A 19485-nucleotide genomic window follows, 5' to 3' on the forward strand; every position below is an offset into this window, starting at 1 on the left:
TATATGCGGTAATCTTTCAAGAACCATGGAAGGACACGAAGGGCAATGTGTAATTTACATAAACGTAGTTCGTAGGTTCGGCCACTAGGTGTCAGGGCTGCGTTTACACTGACGGTGACGCTACGCTCAGCAGCAGAGGTAGAAGCAGAGGAAGAAACGACAGCTACCGCACCTTCGACAAGGTAAGCGAACAAAGCCCAACTATTAAAGATCTGCATAAATAGGTTCAGTAGCAACATGTTACGAGTTTTCTTTACATGTACACGTATTAGATGGATTCTGGACACTTTCTGTCTCATAAAGTGCTATTTTGGACACACGGCTCGCGTTGTTTGAGCGGATATCTAGCCACCAAACGTTGACCAGCTAACTTTCCCCTCCGCTGTTCGCTTGGTTAACTTCACGTTTGTCAGAGTGGTAAAAATACCGATAGAGAATTTCCGATTAATGCTTTCAAAATAAAGTTTATAGTCTATCGCAGGGGGTTAAACAAGCCTGGTGGCAAACCGGAAAGTTCTATTTTGAAGGACGTGTCCGGGTTTGCTCCTACTTCGCCTACTCCGAGGACGGACTGTGTAACTTTAATAGCTGACTAGCAAGCTAACCAGTGTTAGCAGGTTAGAGTGTTTGTTTATCAGCCATTAGGTTGTCGGGAAGTACAGCACCTTTAGATTACGAGCTACATTTGAAGTAAAATTACACCAAGACCTCTAATTAGTTTTGCTGAGTCGCTAGAAACCCTGAATCGTTCATGTTTCGGTTGTTTGTTGTACGAAAAGCTACGTTGCACCCGAAACTACCAACTTCCAACAGTAGCTAGCTAATTTAAGTGCGGACACCGTCTGGGTGAGTCTGATTACCAGCAGCAGATCAAACGAGGCAGCGAAATTACATCGTTCGAGTTTTCTGACTGTACATTACATTGTGTACAAGCGTGGCGTCTAGTTAGTTCAGCATAAGTTTGTCGTGAGAGAATAAAGTAAATGAAATGGTCCTTGTGTTTATACGGGCCATAGAATGGGAAATTGTGTTTACTGTTAGTGATGCGGGAGTAAAGCTAGAGACTTCCGTCTGAACGCGTATGTAAATGGTGGTGACTGGCTCAGCTGGCATCGCAGACGTCCACAAACCGCAGGTTTAGTGGTTTGGCTTCAAGTAACTCCTGTGTGCGGGGGAATGGAAAATCGGCTCCGTCAAATAGCTATATATAAACATTTGTGTTAACTTGTAATTAGGCTGTAGTCATCCAACTTTAGTCATGTCTGTGCGTGATTCGCTGTTTCCTTACATAGTTTCCTTCTTGGTTTAGTAAATGTGTAATGATGCAAGAGGTTTTTGACTGTCAAGAGCTGAAGCTTAACTTAAAGTCAGATAAAACATTAACATTTATTTTTACACAAATCAGGGAGTACATGTTGTTCTAAGGCTCATTTACATACAAAATTTACATCAGCATCACATTACAAAGACGTGGCGTCCCTTTTATGGTCAGTATGAGCAGGGAAGACGAGTATCGTGGCAACTACTGGTGGAAAAGGCTTGTGTACCTGTAATTTGTGTAAGTTCCATATTACGTCCTACCAGCAAAATGCACCTATTGTGCAGTTGTTACAATAGCATTTAATTATTCACTGCTGTCTGCTTACAATTTCAAAGTCTATGTCAAGAAGCGTATCAGGCTACAGTTTACTCTAACCCCCACCTTTTTCACAGATCGAATGCATCATTGCTTGCTCAAACCTGATTGCCTCATGGTTTCTTCATAGCTGCAGGGTCAGTGTTGTCGACATTGTTTTTGCTCAGGGAGCAGAGACAGGAGCTTTCCTTCCTCTTTCTGCTGGGCCAACTGACGTTTTATTTCATACATAAGTACCAGTACACAGGCGCAGCGTAGCAACAAGGCACGGCTTTGGAGCAGGTGTTTTGCTGTCCACTCTGCTGTTTCTTTCAGCCCTGTGTCATTCTTGGTCAGCTCATACTGCTGCATTGATGCACACTCTTTGCCCTCTTCAGCATCTTTTTGTCTTTCCAGGTACAGCATGGCAATGACAGGCCAGAGCTCGTGCTCCTCCATGAGTAACCACACCAAGGAGCGGGTCACTATGGCCAAAATGACCCTGGAGAATTTCTACAGTAACCTCATCGCTCAGCATGAGGAGCGGGAGATGAGGTAATTGCCACAAATTTTAGATCTACAAATAGAAGCTTTTAACAAGCTGAACACAGATTTTTTGGCACTTGGCTTTTTAGACTTGACGTTCAATGACATTTGTCAAAAGAAAAGAAAAAGATTACTACCTTAGTTCAATACTTGATGAACAGAAATGCGTTGGTTTTGCATAAAGGGTGCGGCATATGTGAGAATGGAGTTGAAGGAAAACCACTTCCTGTTTGATAGTCTCATTGTGTTTCTTTTTTTCGGTCCAGGTTTAGTAAGTTGATAGTGGTGTAATGAAAAACACAATCAAAATTTAGACAGTTCAGAATTTTTACCACCTATGTCTTTAAAATTCATACTTTGTAAACCTTCTGTTACACCTTTACAATAGGCTTCAGACAAATACTATAAAATTGTTTTTTCAGGCAGCAGAAGCTGGAAAAAGTAATGGATCAGGAGGGTTTGGCTGATGAAGAGGTCAGTGACTCCTGCAGAGCTCCTAAAGATATTTGACTTGAGCAAAGTTATACTTACTAGTTCTTGAAAAAGTACATACTTTTTTCTTTAAAATTTGAAGTTAGAAATGCATAACTTTGTATTGAGTTGTATATATGAAATTGCTTGGGGCTTTGTGCTCTGCAGAAACGTATCCGGCGATCTCAGCATGCAAGGAAAGAAACAGAGTTTCTCCGTCTCAAACGCACCCGACTGGGCCTAGAAGACTTTGAGTCTTTGAAGGTGATTGGCCGAGGAGCATTTGGAGAGGTAAAAGCTTTTATCTTGAAACTATTGTACATTATTCTAGTTTTTGTACTTGTTGCATGTGTGATTTACACATTTTCATAAATCTTGTGTTATCTACAGCCAGATATTTTTGACGCTTGTTGTTGCTAAACGTGATTGTATTTCACATGTAATTACACAAGACATGAAGATAATGATAAGAATGCTTCTTCTTGGCATATTACAACAGAGGTGCAGTGAGACTTCTTAGAAATGAGGCCACCAAGCCACATATCAGCCTCTTTACCTGCTCCTCTAAACATCCTGTTTCTGTAATCTATTCTGTTTCTTTTAAAACACACAATTGTTTCTGACTAGATTTTATCCAAGTGTGTTTCATTGATTAAACCTCTTCACATTTGGAACTCTGTCGTCTTTACCTTCAGGTCCGCCTGGTGCAGAAGAAGGACACTGGTCACGTTTATGCCATGAAGATCCTTCGCAAGGCTGACATGCTTGAGAAAGAGCAGGTCAGTCAGCAAGACACACACACACACACACACACACACACACACACAAATGCATCAATGGCTTCCACTGAACATTTTTTTACTTGAATTGTTTTGCTCTCTGTCTGCTTATCAGGTTGGTCACATTCGTGCTGAGAGGGACATTCTCGTAGAGGCTGACAGTCTATGGGTGGTCAAAATGTTCTACAGCTTTCAGGATAAGATGAACCTCTACCTAATTATGGAGTTCCTGCCAGGAGGTAAGGTTCTAAAATCCTACAATTGGAATCTGACAGTCAGGCTCCTGGAAACTCCAGCCATCACATCTTCAGCCTCTCGATGCATGATGGAGATTGTCTTTATCCACTTCTGCTAAATGTGACCTGGTTCTACAGGAGACATGATGACCCTACTCATGAAGAAGGACACTCTGACAGAAGAGGCCACTCAGTTTTACATAGCAGAGACGGTGCTGGCCATCGACTCAATCCACCAGCTGGGCTTCATCCACAGAGACATCAAACCAGACAACCTGCTGCTGGACTCCAGGGTGAGTCATGCTCAAAAACTGTTTGTCCCCTGTATCAGTAAAAGACTTGGTTCATTACTTTTGTACCAGTAGTTAGGAGATCATGGGAGATCATGTGTTTTTTTTTTGTCTGTTTTCAGGGCCATGTGAAACTGTCAGACTTTGGTCTCTGCACGGGGCTGAAGAGGGCTCACCGTACTGACTTCTACAAGAACCTGAACCACAGCCTGCCCAGTGATCTCAGTAAGCAAAGTCAGGCAACCTTTTCCATTAATTTTGTCATTGCCTGTCTGCATGCAGCCTTGGTTTCATTAAATCCAGTCTCTTTAAAACAGATTTGTGTCTAAAGTAAGACATTTAAGGATGTTGCTGCTGTGTTTTGGCCTCAGCAGCAGTTGCAGTAGATTTGTATTTGTTCAGTAGAAATGTCTGAAGTTGACAGAGCTGACAGAATTCGAATATTTCTCACCCTGCACTGTCTCCTGACCCTATACATGTCTACTTCTTAATATATGCATGGCTTTTAATGAAAGTTATATATGTATGTATACATATGAATGTTTTAAATAAATTAGTGAAAAGAAAATTACTAAAAGAGGCTTTAATAAATATGTTTTGTATAAGAAAAGTTTTTAATACTCAGCTCCTTTGTGTCCACAGCCTTTCAGAACATGAACTCCAAGAGGAAAGCAGAGACCTGGAAGAGGAACAGGAGGCAACTGGTAGGTCCGAGGACAGAGACCTAAATGCTGGTAATTACACATTACCAGCATTTAGAACTGTCAGAAAATAATGTGTCTATAAATATTGCTTTTAGTGGCCTTTTACTTATTTTGGACATGTTTAGTTTTTTCACCTCAGCAGAGCCGATGATTAAACCCTGACGTCCCTGTGTGTCATTTACTATTTTTGTTTGGCAGGCGTTCTCCACAGTGGGAACCCCAGACTACATCGCCCCAGAGGTCTTCATGCAAAATGGATACAACAAGCTCTGTGACTGGTGGAGCCTCGGTGTCATCATGTATGAGATGCTGATAGGTAATTACCATGGGACAGAGAGGAACATTGTCTGTCCGACTCCCCCACATACGACATTCGTGACAGTTGATGTTTTTGCTGCGTGCAGGTTACCCTCCTTTCTGCTCCGAGACGCCCCAGGAGACGTATAGGAAAGTAATGAACTGGCGAGAGACGCTCACCTTCCCTCCAGAAGTGCCTATATCAGAGAAGGCCAAAGACCTCATCCTCAGGCAGGAACATACCCTGTTTTCTGTGATCACTATATCAATAATTAGCACAGTAGTTAATGCAGCAGCTCGTCAGTTGCTACTTGCTTAGACTTGTTTTCAATATGAGACACTTGTGTTGTAGCACAATCGATCTAGCGCATTAATGCGTTTTATGCTAAGTGAATATATGTGGTAAACAGGTTCTGCTGTGAGGAGGAACACAGGATCGGTGCTACAGGTGTGGAGGAGATCAAGTCCAATCCCTTCTTTGAAGGGGTCGACTACGACCACATCCGGTAAGGACAAACTTTTCGTCTTATGTGTTACCATGGGTCTCTGTCTGTCTGTAATGAGTGTTTATAGCTAATGAGCTCAGTTTATTTAAGCTGTGAGTTGATCTGTTTACTGTAAATTAGTCGTTGCTTTCATACTCAACAACTGCAGGTATAAAATGTTTTTGTATGCTTAAATGTGTTTTTAATGTGCACAACGACTCGCAGACAGCATCGTCTTTACTACCACAGACGACTGATGTTAAGGAGCTGCTCTGTCTGTGCATTTGTACAAATGCTCTTAGTAAGCCTCTTAACTTCTAAGATCGATTATAATCAGGAAACGGAGCCCAGGCTATTTGTGACTCTTCTACTGCAACAGTCAGTCTGGCTGACTCGAGCAGACAGTATGTCCACAGGAACTTCCCAGCAGGACATCAGAAGTCAGCAGATAGACAGTAGTTCTTGGGGAAGGACGCCTTTTCATTACTTGTCATGATTTTCAAAGAAACCAGGCAGGTGTAAGGGTGTAACTATTCTGAAACTGAGAGTGGAAGCAGGCGCGCACGTATTGCTTCTCTCTCGTACCCCACCCACCCAGCTGCCAGCCTATTGGAGATCCCCCATGGTCTGCACTGGCTTTGTGTTAAACATCTCATCAGAACTCTGAGCTCTGTTTCACAGTGTAGGTCATCTGTTAATGAGCCTACAGAGTTACAGAAAAGGCCCCAACAGCAAAAAACCCACTGAAATATCCGGAACCAGAGACTGGATTTTGGGAGTCCTAACAGTCATTTTGAACAAGCAGGGAACTTCCTTGTACTTTATACAATGTAAAATATGAAATGGCTGCTTTGTTGTAAGTGGTTGAATGAGAGTTTTTTCTGACTTTGTTTGACGTTGACTTCATTGATCTGTTGTACAGAGAAAGGCCCGCTGCCATTCCCATAGAGATCAAAAGCATTGACGACACCTCAAACTTTGACGAGTTCCCTGATTCAGACATCCTCACACCAACAGGTTTCTACCTCATGTCTTTGCGTCTTATTTTGTGCTTCTGATTTAAAATCTGCACAGCCTAACAACCCTTCCTCTCCTCCGTCTCCAGTAGCTCCAGTCTCCAACCACACTGAGGCCGACCTAAAGAACAAGGACTGGGTTTTTATCAACTATACCTACAAGCGCTTTGAGGGCCTGACGGCTCGGGGAGCCATTCCATCCTACATGAAGTCAGGGAAGAGATGAACACCTTGGGACTGGCCATTTATCCTCCATAACCACCATAAAACCTGAGTCCAAACATCTGCTTTCTGGAGAACTTCAGCCCTGAAAGGAGAGCGCCAGTTTTCCATGTTACCAGAGTCATGAGGATTTTATTCACCCAAGACTTTGCAGATAATAACAGGGCTAAATTTCATCCATGGCTTTCCACTGTAGGAACTTCTGCCTTTTGTTTCTACAGGTCTTCAATTTCTCCAACTCTTTTAACGGTACTTTTCTACTTCCTCCTCACTAAACTGGGATTTAAGTGGATGTGTTTCTGTCCACTCGCCTTTTCCACCTGTGGATTTAGTGGGATGTCGTCACTCCTGACACCAGCATCATTTCTATTTGCTCTCTTCAAACCAGCACCAGTTTGTTGGACGCGCTAAGGGCTTGTCTCTTTCCAATACCCGGACACCCACTCCTCCGTTTGCCTGTGTATGTTGACTTATCAACTCAAAAATTGCATTAGGTTGTCATTTGAAGTGAATCAGGTGCTCTTCAGGGATTCTGTCCAAACGTTGCTCGTTGCTTCCTGACAGTCCTGTCGGCTTCTTAAGACAACATAACCAAAGACTGAACTGATGCTTCTGCTTGTTCTCTCTCTCTCTCTTGCTCGCCCTTTTCTTCTTGGTAGTCTGATATTTGCAACATTTGCCTGTTGAAAAGTGAGTATACAAGAAATATGCATTTTGTGGAATGAACAAAACCTTTGTTACATTTTCGCGATGACCCGCTTGAATTGAATTGACTTTAGCACCTTATGTAATGTTTGATCCACTTCCTGTACAGTCACGCCTTCATCGTTTTAGATTGGGTTTCTGTTAGGACTGGGAATATACAGTTGTATTCCTACATGAGTTTGTTGGGAGAGAAGGGAATATCTCAAAATGCTAACTTCACCTTTTCTGAACAGTACATGTGATTGTTCTAATGACAGGTGATGTACAGGTTCCATTCAGTCTTAAATGAAAGCTTTTCTAATTCACTCAGCAGTTAACACCCCCCAAATATCATACAAATCGGATGTGTTGCTAATACGTAGGGCTGACACTGGCTGCAGCCTACAAATCCTTTCCACGTGGTCCTGTCCTTGTACTTTGTGCTGTTTATCTTTTTTGTTTTTAATTTTGTGATTTCTCAAAAAAATGAGAAAACACAAGAGAAGAGTAATTCTTCTAATCAAATGTTTCACAGGCTTGGACACACTTGCGCTTGCTTCAGTCAGGATGTAAATTAAATCTCCAGCACGGCCCACATGTACAAACATATACTTTTGAAAGGGTGATTTTTTTTCTTCCCAAATATTTATTTGTGAAAATGCAAAAACAAATGGTCAAAAACATGGACAGAGAGTTCAACAAGCTAAAATTCACTTTGCTTCTGGACAAAGACCAAAACTCTAAAAACTAAGTTATTAAAAATAATGATGAATGTGTGCTAGGCCTCGCAATAACATCGCCGTGGGAATAATAAATGGTTTATTTACATGATAGCTGCATATGTACTAGACATTGTACGTGGAAATGGTTCTAGAATTGACAGCGTCCAAGGCTCTGTTCCCAGGACTTTTATTTGTCCCTCTGCTGCATTCATGAGACATCGGGTTGGTCTTACTTCCTCGAGCAAGTATTGTCACAATGCTGTCACGTTGTGTGGAGTTACTTTTTTAAATCTAGAAGCACAGGGCTGAAGAGCAAACAGAATATCCAGAATGCTGTCATTTAATATGAATGTAAATCCAGTTTTATGGAATCATGGATATTTTTTTCCACAATAATTCCAAAATGCTGTTTGTGTGAATGTAGGCTGGACCATAGTTTGTTTGTTTTTGTCCTAATACACGAGGCTGAACTCTGGAAGCTAAATTCTCCTTAAAATTATGAAAAGTTACAAAAAGGTCAGAAATTGTAAAATGTTTTTTTTTTTTCAAAAGGTCAACATTGCTAGTTTCCTTTTTAAAATGTAGATGTAAATGTTCACTCAGGCTGTTGGATTACAGATTATAATTTTGCCTTAGTGTTTTAAAGTAAGTTGCTTAGTCCAAATTAATGAAATAAGCTAAATTACAAAGATTTTTTTAAAGTGATTTTTAAATTATCAGCTTCACTTCTAAAATGCTTAAGAAATTAGCACCATAGCCTTATTTGAATTAGAGTTGATTCATTTCCCTCTGAGTATTTCAGGTTATGTAGTATATTATAACCTTAACTTGGCATATCTCATAGTCTTGACTATTATTTCTCTATCATAAAGTTTGATTCAGTCAGATTACAATAACCTCGTTTACAAGTTCACAATCCAACACAACTATTATTTCTGCAGCCTAAAATCTAAATTTCTCTCTCCATTGATTTTAACTTTTGTTATTGCCACAGTTTTCTGGTGGGGATGAGCTTCCATATAAAACGGTTCAGTTTGAAGGTGTTGCTAACTGTCTGTAATATAAAACTTTGTGTATTCAGGTAGTGTGTAGATGAAGCTCAGCACATTGTAACACAGTAGAATCGCACGTGGTGAAGAAACGTTCTATGGCAGGGGCTCTTTTTTTTTTTAAAGAAACTGCACTTGCTATGCATGTTGTCACCAAACGGGACGAGTCGGCTTAAAGCAATAGAGCACATGGAAAGATTTGTTGATGATACGCTTTGTGTGTGTGATTTCAGACTGGGGGTAACAGATAAGACTCAGTAAATCAATGCATTGACTTGTTTGATGGTCTGTATGTTTTCTATGAGTAATGCTCAGAGGTGTGTATGCTTTACTTGTGTCATCATGTACCGCATGTGATCTGAGAGTAAGTAAGTAATGGGTTTATGGGGAAGGTGGGTGTACATTATTTAAACCACTGTTCTCTTTTTAGCGTGTGGCTGTTGTATATTCTGCAATTTGACAATGAATTACTCTGCACTTACTGTGTTGTGTGTTCCTTTACAACATTTTAAAGTACAGCTGTCTGCATGAATTGTGAGGATTTCCAACAGTTTGAAGCTTGACTTTAAACTGTAAAAGCCAAAACATTGGAAAATTTCTTTTCATTGAGCAAGTCCTGTGACCAACAATAGGCTGTTAATTGCCACTAATACTACGTATTTAGGTAATAAGCTCCCTGCCTTGAGTTTGAGCTACTCTAAACTGTAAGTCACCAGTTTATGCACAAAATACAAAAAAATTACAGCAATTTTTTTTCTTGTCACTATATTCATTTTTACCTACTTCAGTATATCACTGGTAGGAATACAGCTTTCTCTTCTCCGAGGACTAAGCAAAAGTTGTGGACAAACTGCAAAAAATGCCCAAAATATAAAACAGCAGCTGCTTCTGATTTTCAGAGCTTGGCAAGCTCAAAGGTTTTCTTCATGAAGGCAGACAAATATTCCACAAAGTTTAGAAACCATTTAAAATGTTGGAACTGGAAATCAAACAAAATGAAGTAGGAAAGCTTTTTATTTTAAAAATGGTTGAAGGAAGACATAACAACTGCATCATAGTTACATGGATAAAACACAAATGACAGTTGGGATAGTGGGGACGCCCCTAGAGCCAAAGTATGATTATCTTCATTCACCAACCAGTGTCTGACTGACACATCGTCCATCAGATTCATCCAACACATGTGAATGCAACATAAACCTATGCAAAGGAGGTCAAAAAGTTTTTGCACAAAAATAAGATCTCTTTACAACCTTAGGGTAGAAAATTAAAATTTGGGAACTATATTGCTGTCTACATCTACATTGATGTTTTAGTTGTTCTGAAGCCATAGGGCAGGATTGGACACCCCTGTTGTGTCTAATAAAGGGACCAGTATTATTCCTTTAAATATTAATGGTGCAATTAAGAATACCTTAGTATTTTAAGTAACTTGAGGTGTTACATTAGTAATGAGATGCATTTTCTGCCATGGCATTTTGTGCATATAAGAGCTTAAATACATGCTGCTCACTATAATACAATAGTAACAAAACAAGAGTGACTGGAAGTCAAGCGGTTTAGTACATGACCCGTCTGTCTTCAGTTTGCCTTGCAGACCCGGGGTCAGCTGTTGGGCACTTCTCATCTTTAAAGTGAGACATCCAGCACAATCTTGAAAAGGTAAGGAAGATTCAGTGTTACCACATAAAGAGCATTTATGGCCACAGCAGCAAGAGACAGTCTTGCCTCACGAGGACAAAGGCATCCCAAACTAATTATGATAACTATAGCTTCCACGCGTTCTCAGAGAACATGCACCTAGCCACAATCTGTGGTACCTGAGTCGATGAGATCACTTCTCTGGTCTTTCATTTATGCAAACTCGTGTGTTACTGAACACACAAACTACAGTTTAACTTAATGAAACTGTGAAAAATCTTCAAAATATCTGCATAGAAGGAGGGTCTTCAAATAAATACAGAGGTAAAGTTAAGTACTAATAGTTTTAAAAGATACATGTTAATTTACAGAATAATAATAATTAAAGAAAGTTTCTGTTCAGCATGATAAGAGATAAATTAGGCAACTATGTACTTCATGGAGTGACAAAATAGAGTTTTTGTGGAACCCAATAATGTGTTAATATTATTACACTATAACAAACAAAATCACAGCCTTATGATGGTAAATGATATAAAACATTTTGAATAGTGGGGCTGTCACTTTTTATATGAATACTCATCAAACTTTTAACTCAGTTCAAAAGCAGGGCACGACTAGCAAGGAGAGCTGTGGCCTGTCATGTAGCGAGAAAGTCTCGATTTGCTAATATTATACAAAAAGCGGCCCCGGTCGTGGCGGAGTGGTTTACACGTCGCACTTCTGTTGACCAGGTCGTCGCTTCAGAGAGGGGTTTCATCAGGATCTGGCATAAAAACTTCAATCAATCATGCAAATTATTCGCTGTGGCGACCTCTGACGGGAAAAAGCCGAAAGCAGGTTTTACTTTTATTACACAAAAACCAGGGAAACTGGGTCATTCATCCCGTAAATCAGAATTAGGTTTCACCATAATGAAAATGGAGTTGAGGCCTAATTCTATGTTAAACTTGAGAGATAGAACTTGCATGACTTCACCAGGTGGGTTGGCAGCATCATGTTGCTTGGACGACACTCACATTAATTTGAACTCTGTTTAGACGCTCTTCAAATGTAATTTTTCGGGAAAAGTTACAGCCTCTTACACAGCAGAAAACATTAACTCTCAGTGAAGAACAATACGTCACTTTGTCAGTTCCTTGGTTTTATGTTATTTTTCAAACTTCAACAAACGGGATGAGCTTGTTGAGACAGGGACTAGCTTGGTTAATAAATGTGTTGTTGCTGTGTGTTCTCAACCTTTAAAAATGAAATCCATCTACTGTGGCTCGAAATCGGAGCAGTACGAGTTCTTGTCGTCATGTTGGTTTGTGTAATAGCATTTATTACTCTAGTACCCGTGAGCCTCAGCAGCTGTTGCTATGGAGATGAAGGCATGAAACCACAGTTGTGGCATATTCAAATTTTGAACAGGTGTGTTTGACATGAACAAGCAGTAAAGACCAACCTCTGTCCTCATTCCACACAACTGATCCAACGCTCCTAGAGCAAAAGGGTGAATTGGCACTTGAGCTACTTCCATGCTGCTCCTACTACACCCAGATGATGGCAGCAGAAGCAGACAAGCGGGGTGACGGGTGCAACAAAGTCCCAGAAGACGCTGAGGACGCTGATGCATCAGTCCTCTCTATAGGGCAACGAAGTCACAGGCACCCGGCGGAAGAAGAAGCTGGATCCTCTGAACAGGAGACCCTGACATAGAGAAAAAAATGCTAGCTTTAAACCCCACTGGGGAGAATAAGCTCCAGCCTGAAAAATACTGTGCACGCCGAGATTTGTGTCATGTGATGTCTGTGCGTGGGCAGGGTGAGCGTACCTGTTGGCTCAGGTGATTCCAGCAGTGCATCCAGGACTTAAAGATGGGGGAGCGAGGAGGAAGACCTGCAGCCAGTCTGACGGCACAAAGCACAGATCAGAACTCAATCACCAGGACTCAAAGAGGAAACTTTTCTGTAAAGGTTAAGTTAAAGATCTGAAAGGTGGTTCTACTGTTTTAATGAATACAGTTCAGGGAGGCTGACATTGAAAACCAGTATACTTTTTTTAAATTCTGTTTTAAATACAGTTAGTTAGATGGTAAGATGTATTATTGAGCCACTCTATTCCATATAGCAGGAAATCGTGGAGAATTATAATGGTGTCATGGTGCCGTTATGATGCACCATTACTGTAAAGTCTGTCTGAATGGAAAAGCTCATCACTAAAGCTGTAGAATCAGACATGAGGTATTGGCGTATAAATATATACAAATGTCTAATCTTAGCAGATTACACATTTGTAAATATTTATACTATCAACTTACTGGATGTGAAAAAAGAACTACAACCTCAAATGTCACTAAAATGCATTTTTAGTCTACATTAAAGCAACAGAACTGAATACGTGTTCAGTTTCCCAAAATGATAATGTTTGACTCACCCACAGTTGTTGACTGCCATTAGATCAGCCACCAACATGAACGGGTACGTTAGAACACTCACTGCAATCTACAGCGAGACAACAGCATTAAACTGCAGTAAAGTCACACAATAACTACACTGAAGCAGTGAGGCAGCGCTTCACTTACACCCATCACAAACTTGGTGTAGCTTCTAATCGCTGGCGCCTGGGTGAACTGCAAGAAAGAAGGGCGAAATTTATTCATTTACTTGTTAGTTAACTGTCAATATGCCAACTAGTATCTGAAGAGGATAGACTTACATTCTCATCCACAGCGTAGGTGTTGATAAAGTGAGCCAGGAGGTTACAGCACCACAGGAAGAGGACCTCTCCCAGCATGTGGGGCATAAGTCCACTGCAAACACACAAATGCCCAGGAATGGTTAAGGATCTATGCACTTTGGATTTTGTTGGTCCTTTTAGTGTTTTAACTTTGAAGTAGGACTTACACGTAGAATCCAGCAACTCCTTCCTCCTTAAACATCCTGATAATACAAGTGAACATCCCGCTGTGAAAGTGACACAACCGCATTAGTGTGCAAGTCGTTGACACTGTGGATACAAGTGACTTCAGTAACTTGTGCTTTTCTCTGATCTTCCCTGGTCTTATCTGATCGCAGCACATCTACAGCGGCCTAATGGTGCCTCACAGCTTTTAACTGTTAACACAACTGTGTTGAGGATGTGATGATGGGCCAACTGCATGACCCAGACAGTTCAGGCATTTCTCCAACATCTTTTAGCACTTTGTCAATACAGATTCCCACACATTCCATTTCATTGTGACTGATAGAGAAACTATTAATATTTAAAGGCTTTAAATGAAACAGTATAATACTGCCAATATTCCACAAAGGCTTACCCATACTTGACTTCTCTGCCAACAAACTGTGCCATACACCGCACCGACATCACTGCCAAAGAAAACAGGTGATCAGTAAACAGGTTATAGTCCATTCAGCAAAGAAACACATACTACAGCTGAAAGGATACGTGAGATCATGTATTCAACACAAATATGAAATATTCTGGCACTAACTGACAATATATACAGTATATTTTTGTCCTAATGAACACTGGCTTTAGTGACACTGCTGTAATGCTCTGGCTCTGACTGAGGAGAGAGAATGTTCTGAAGCACGACTGCATAGCAGCGTGCAGATCGATTAACCCTCATCGGAAACAATTACAAATCAGCACTGACTGAAAACACACCGTGGAAAGGATGAGTGGCGACTCTAGACAGGCACTGGATGATCATTTCCTGTGTGGTCTAAAGAGAGAAAAAACAACTTCAAGGACAGATTTGTTCTTTAATATGCAATAAATCCAGCTCTTGTTTTCATGTAAAGAACCACTTAGATAGACTCATGTTGGAATCTAAACTAAGTCTGTTATATTTGTTTTATCAGTAGCCCACCTCTCACCTCTTTGACCACTTTCCTTAGTGATGTCTGCGGGTCGTCTTTCTTGGACTGACGCTCCATCTGCTAAACAAAGAAAACAAACAAAACTGAGTAACTTTTTCAAGGCATCCAGTCCTCTGAAGGTGTTACACAATGATGACTGTGCTGTCTCTGGCTACATGGAGTGCTGTATTCTTTAAGCCAAGCCACTATGTGACAGCTGCAGACGTTGTCTATGTCATTGTTGTCACTAAACGGACACATAGATTTGCTAAAATTCAAACTAAAATTTAATTTTCATCCAGTGAAGATCATGACATTTTCATCTCGCATAGTATTGAACCATGTATGCGAGTGTGGTGGAGTTTTACCTGCCTCACTTTGCCCCGGACCACGGTGGAGAGGACACTGGACGCTATGCGAGGAGAGAGGCCACGGAACAGTCCCGTCTTTCCATCCACCTTCACGATGTGCTGCGCTGGAAGCCAATTCATTCCGTCAGCGGCTCTTAACGCGCGTCGGGTGACATGACTGCGAACGCCTCACTCACCATAGGAGAAGAAACCAGGCAGGTACAGGACTCTCCTGCCAAACATGGTTGTGCCCACGGTCTGAGGAAGGGGCTCGTGTCCCACCTGGAAACGGCAGACACTCACATTAAACCACACAGGGTAGATCCATCATCAGGTTACTGGCGTTCAGGCGGTGTTAACCACTGGATTAATAATCCAGCTTTAAGGATCCAGGCGTTCTGCGAGGGAGGTTCCCTTTTTCAGCACGAGGGATGAGGAGTTTAACTCGTTTTTTGTTTTGCTCTAACATTATCGGACATGAAGCATAGCAGAAGGTGCTGCTGTGTTTATCGACGTCCAGTTCTTACAGATCTTCTGTGGGACGTGGTCCGAAAGAAGAAGCAGTCGAACCAAACCTCTGACAGCCTTAACGTAAACATCTGGGTTCACGTTCAACGCTGCCTGAACGGTAACATGTCACAGGAAGCACTGGCTGAAATGCTGCCTGAACCAGAACCAGGCATCGTCCCGCTGCACAGAACCGGAACCCGTCCCCGGTACCAGCGCCTCGACAGCAACACGCTGCACGGACGTGACCAGCCGCGAGAAATCAATCCAAAACCCCACGAAGAGCCCAGCTGCTGTTAGCTAGCGGCTACGTTAGCTACCTGAATCAGCAGCTTCACGTACAGCAGCGGGTGCGTGGCCGCCGTCACGCCGGCTCCCAGCAGCAACACCGCGGCGTCCACATCCGCGCTGCTCCGCCTCGTCTCCCGCTCCTCGCCGGCCGCCTGAGCGGACACGTTTTCCGAGGAGTCCATCGCAAACTACCGAGGAGGAGGCGGGCGGCTCATAGCCGCCGGCTGGAGCGAAGCGTGCGTACTTCCGTTCCAGCTTGTCAAAATAAGAGTCGGCGTCTTGGTGTGAATGTGACAGAGCTGCTTCCGCTTCGACGTGACGTAATAAAACTCGAAGACGCGTCTGTCAGAGTCACCTGTTTTATCTGAGGCGGTCGATACGGTCGTCAAAACACGTAGGGTGGAGTTTGGTCATGTGATCACAAAAACACGCACTCACTTCTAATCTCATGAGCCAGCTGTCATACATGTGGCAAAAGTGCGTGTTAAACTAGTTCCCAAGGCTGTCAACAAGTAGTAGCTCTTTAAACTTTACATTTTAAATGACACACTAACTAAATGCACATAGATAACTCTGGTTTCTGCAGAAATCAAAAATGTTTAGGTTGTGGTAAACTACGCAAAGCAAACATTTCTCAGTATGTTAAAAGCAACAAACAAATATAAGGAAACCGCTTTCTGCATTAAAATTTACATTGACATTTAGCAAGTGGGTTTTTATTGCAGATCATGAATGTCAACAGGCGTTTTACTCCAGCAGATGGTGCTCTGAGCATAACTATGGTGTCATGTCTTCAGTGCGGAGTAACTGTGCTGCAGGAAAAGTTGACAACTTACTAGAGGTCAAACACGTGCATTGAAAGTAACCTTGTTGTATCTGTGTATTTATTAGAATCAAGCTGAAATATTGGGTGACGCTCAGCTTGTCAGAGCCGTGGCACCATCGACACTCGACATATAGGGGAAAAGTGTGGCACTCGTGCTAATTGACACGTTGACATCATCAGTCTGAGGTTGTGCTGTTCCAATTTGCAGACTTTAATTCCTCCATCTTTAAATCTGTGTCGTCACCAGCATCTGAAACATCTGAGCGTGCTTTTGGTTACTGCCATGACCCGTACTGATCAACTCCACCACCGCACAGTGGCACGTCCTGATGACCCACAATGCAGCAGTCCCACATCTCTGCTCAGGCCTGGGCTTCTTTTGGCTGCCGACATCATCAGGCTCAAAGCTCACCTACAGATGCCTGACTTAGCTTTGTGTTAACTTCCTGTTGATTTTAAAGTTATTACAATGAATTGTAAAAGGTTCACGTCTTGTTTCATTACAGTTTCTCCCCATAGTTTTAAGGTGACCCATAAAAAGGCTGCTGCTGGTGGTGCTATGAGGACCCTCAGGTGAGCAGGATTCATCCGCTGAGGACCCTGAATGTCTCGTGAGTCGCATTGTCTGAATTTTCACAGTGTTGACAGTCAGCTGCTTTAAATCTGACTGTAAGTCGTGTGTGAATAGTGTTTTCAAACCCCAGCGTGAGTGAGCCTCCAGTTCGTTAAATTCAAATTAAACCCCTTTTTCGTCAGCCCATCGTAAAATTAAATGATGGCGTCTCTGGTGGCCGTTCTCTCTTTAATTAAAACATCATCTTCTTCTATCCTTTATTGATCCCTGGGACATAATTTTTCTGCTCTCTGATATAAAGGCACAGCTCGTGTGATTTATTAGCTGGAGGTCGTGGGGGTTTGGATGGGTCGGTGCTTTATGGACATCCTCAGCTTAACCTCTGTCCTGTCAACGTCCTCGTCCGTCTTTCTGAACCTATTGTAATATTTGAACGTACAGTAAAAGTGTTGCTGCGGACTGTGGCGTCCAGTTTCTGCAGCTCCTGAACGCGTGACTGTAAAAAACACAGACTGCTTCAGCCAGAACCTTTGAGTTGTGTTGCTAATGGTTTCTGAGTGGAATGCAGTGAAATGAAAACATCTTAGCCACAAATCGACATAAAGAAGCTCAAACTGTCCCACGTTCAAACGTTTTTGGCGATGAACTGACTTTTCTAAGAGATGAACCATCAGCCGTCCTTGAAGCTCGATTAGTGCCTCCTTCCACGTGGATCCGGTGATTTCTCTCCTGTTTGTTCCATCCTTGGCTTTTGTTGTCTTCGCTCTTTTCAGCTCATCAAGGTAAAAGAGGGCTCATGTGACTCATCCGGTCTCAGCCTGGATGTTGCTCGACATCCTCTCAGGGACAATCATTCACCAGGGTGATAATACAAATGCCAGCTAATAAGCTCTTCCCCCGTCAGTCATTAAAATCTGACGGCAGAGATTCCCTGAGAAACACCTGCATATGCTGTCTAGTCAATCAGCCTCCAAGCCTTCAACATTAGAAATGAATGGATTCAAGCAACAAACGGCCAACTGCCACTAATTATACAAATTATGATTTAAATAATAATCTTCTTAACCCAACTTTCATGTAGGTTGATTGTTTCCTGATATCCAGTGTGTCCCTGAAGTCACACCGCCAGCGTTGGACTGAACTGGACTGTGTACTAATTAGTGTGTTTAAACAGCAGCATCACGCTCTCACTCTCCCAAGATGCCAATTAAAACACGCAGGCCACATCTGGGTTAACTGGCACAGACCTGGTCCACTTCAGTCTAGCACTGCTGATTCTGAACTGAATCAGAACCAGGGCCTGGACGTTTTAAAATGAAGGTCTGACTTGCCTCACAATACGGATGACCTTAATGTTACGGCCCCTCAACGCAGCGCAACAGTTGCTCCCATGCCTTGTTTAGAGATATAATAAAGTCTAAGCACAAAGGCAAGTGACAGGTCCGTTTATTAGGAGAATTGTTCGAGGTCTGCCCCGACTGTGCTGCCTTCAGGGAGCCAGTAAAGCGCAGTGCACGCTGGATTTATGCAGTAGGGTTACAGCACGTCGGGACAAGGGTTTTGTAGTGGTTCCGTCTTTCAGAATTGAGACATGACTTTCTATAGTTACAGCTTCAGAGGAGTAAAAGAAAAGTTAAATGTGATCATTCAAACAGGTTTGTCCTTCGAATTACAGCATGTTTTGCGTAGCGTTTATTGACAAACGGGTGTTTCCTATGGATCTGACTCGCGCCGTGAGCTGCGCCGTCTTGTTTGGGTTTGTCCTGATGCCCCATCGATCTGTTTGGCCTCAGTCCTGCTGGACATCCCCGTGCTGATCCAGGCCTGCGAGGTTAAACGGAGCATCGGGGGCTGCAGCCTGGTGGCATTAAGGAGGTGGACAAGGTTTCACAACATGACCATGATGATTGACCTAATAACTGGGTTCCAGGGTGAACAAACACAGCAGGTTGTCGTGTGTCACGCACACACGTAAGATGCATTTCTTGGATCAATAATAAAGTAGAGCCAGCAGTGGAAGCTGCTTGGAAATGAACCACGTCCTAAATCACAGAGGCTCAGAGTATCTCCACATTAATCCATGGCATCATTTTTATTTGCTGTGGAGATAAAGGACGACACAAGCAGGATTAGAGGAGGAAGACGCAGCTTTGTCGACTTCCACGAGGCAATAAAACGCGCCTTCTAGTTCACGCCCCTGATCGGCCCTGATCCATAAACAAGGTCCATAAAGGCCTGTCTACACCAGACGTCTCAGACTGAAATGAGAAGCACATCAAAAGTGCACAGTTTTAGCTGTGACTGGCTGTGGATGAGGATGGAGGAAGCTACT

General features: G+C 42.4%; 2 protein-coding genes across 8 annotated transcripts; one reads left to right on the plus strand and one right to left on the minus strand.

Moving 5' to 3' along the window:
* Positions 1-34: 34 nt before the first annotated feature.
* On the plus strand, positions 35-9598 carry LOC114859067 (serine/threonine-protein kinase 38). 5 transcript variants are annotated; one of them, XM_029156941.3, is made up of 14 exons: positions 35-182; positions 2033-2170; positions 2584-2635; positions 2801-2923; positions 3328-3411; positions 3527-3650; positions 3786-3940; positions 4060-4171; positions 4580-4641; positions 4840-4957; positions 5046-5169; positions 5349-5444; positions 6346-6440; positions 6529-9598. In XM_029156941.3, exons 2-14 carry the CDS (start codon positions 2040-2042, stop codon positions 6663-6665), a joined length of 1413 nt encoding a protein of 470 aa, XP_029012774.1. In that variant the 5' UTR covers positions 35-182; positions 2033-2039; the 3' UTR covers positions 6666-9598. The 5 variants fall into 5 exon arrangements, with proteins under 5 accessions (XP_029012774.1, XP_029012777.1, XP_029012775.1 ...); XM_029156944.3 differs by having other exon boundaries at positions 4060-4162; XM_029156942.3 differs by lacking the exon at positions 35-182 and adding an exon at positions 564-846.
* A 514-nt stretch (positions 9599-10112) lies between these two features.
* Positions 10113-15946, minus strand: LOC114859167 (mitochondrial carrier homolog 1-like). 3 transcript variants are annotated; one of them, XR_003786474.3, is made up of 13 exons: positions 15783-15946; positions 15153-15237; positions 14974-15080; positions 14624-14686; positions 14412-14469; positions 14059-14110; positions 13646-13705; positions 13458-13551; positions 13324-13371; positions 13176-13243; positions 12574-12649; positions 12205-12449; positions 10113-10769 (listed from the first exon to the last, which is right to left on the minus strand). XR_003786474.3 is itself a non-coding variant. In XM_029157108.3 (12 exons), exons 1-12 carry the CDS (start codon positions 15933-15935, stop codon positions 12375-12377), a joined length of 939 nt encoding a protein of 312 aa, XP_029012941.1. In that variant the 5' UTR covers positions 15936-15946; the 3' UTR covers positions 10113-12374. The 3 variants fall into 3 exon arrangements, 2 of the variants coding, with proteins under 2 accessions (XP_029012941.1, XP_029012942.1); XM_029157108.3 differs by having other exon boundaries at positions 10113-12449; XM_029157109.3 differs by having other exon boundaries at positions 10113-12449; positions 14624-14683; positions 15783-15935.
* Between the last annotated feature and the right edge of the window lie 3539 nt (positions 15947-19485).

The sequence above is a fragment of the Betta splendens genome, chromosome 7 (genome assembly GCF_900634795.4).
Source record: "Betta splendens chromosome 7, fBetSpl5.4, whole genome shotgun sequence".
NCBI classification, from domain to species: Eukaryota; Metazoa; Chordata; class Actinopteri; order Anabantiformes; family Osphronemidae; genus Betta; species Betta splendens.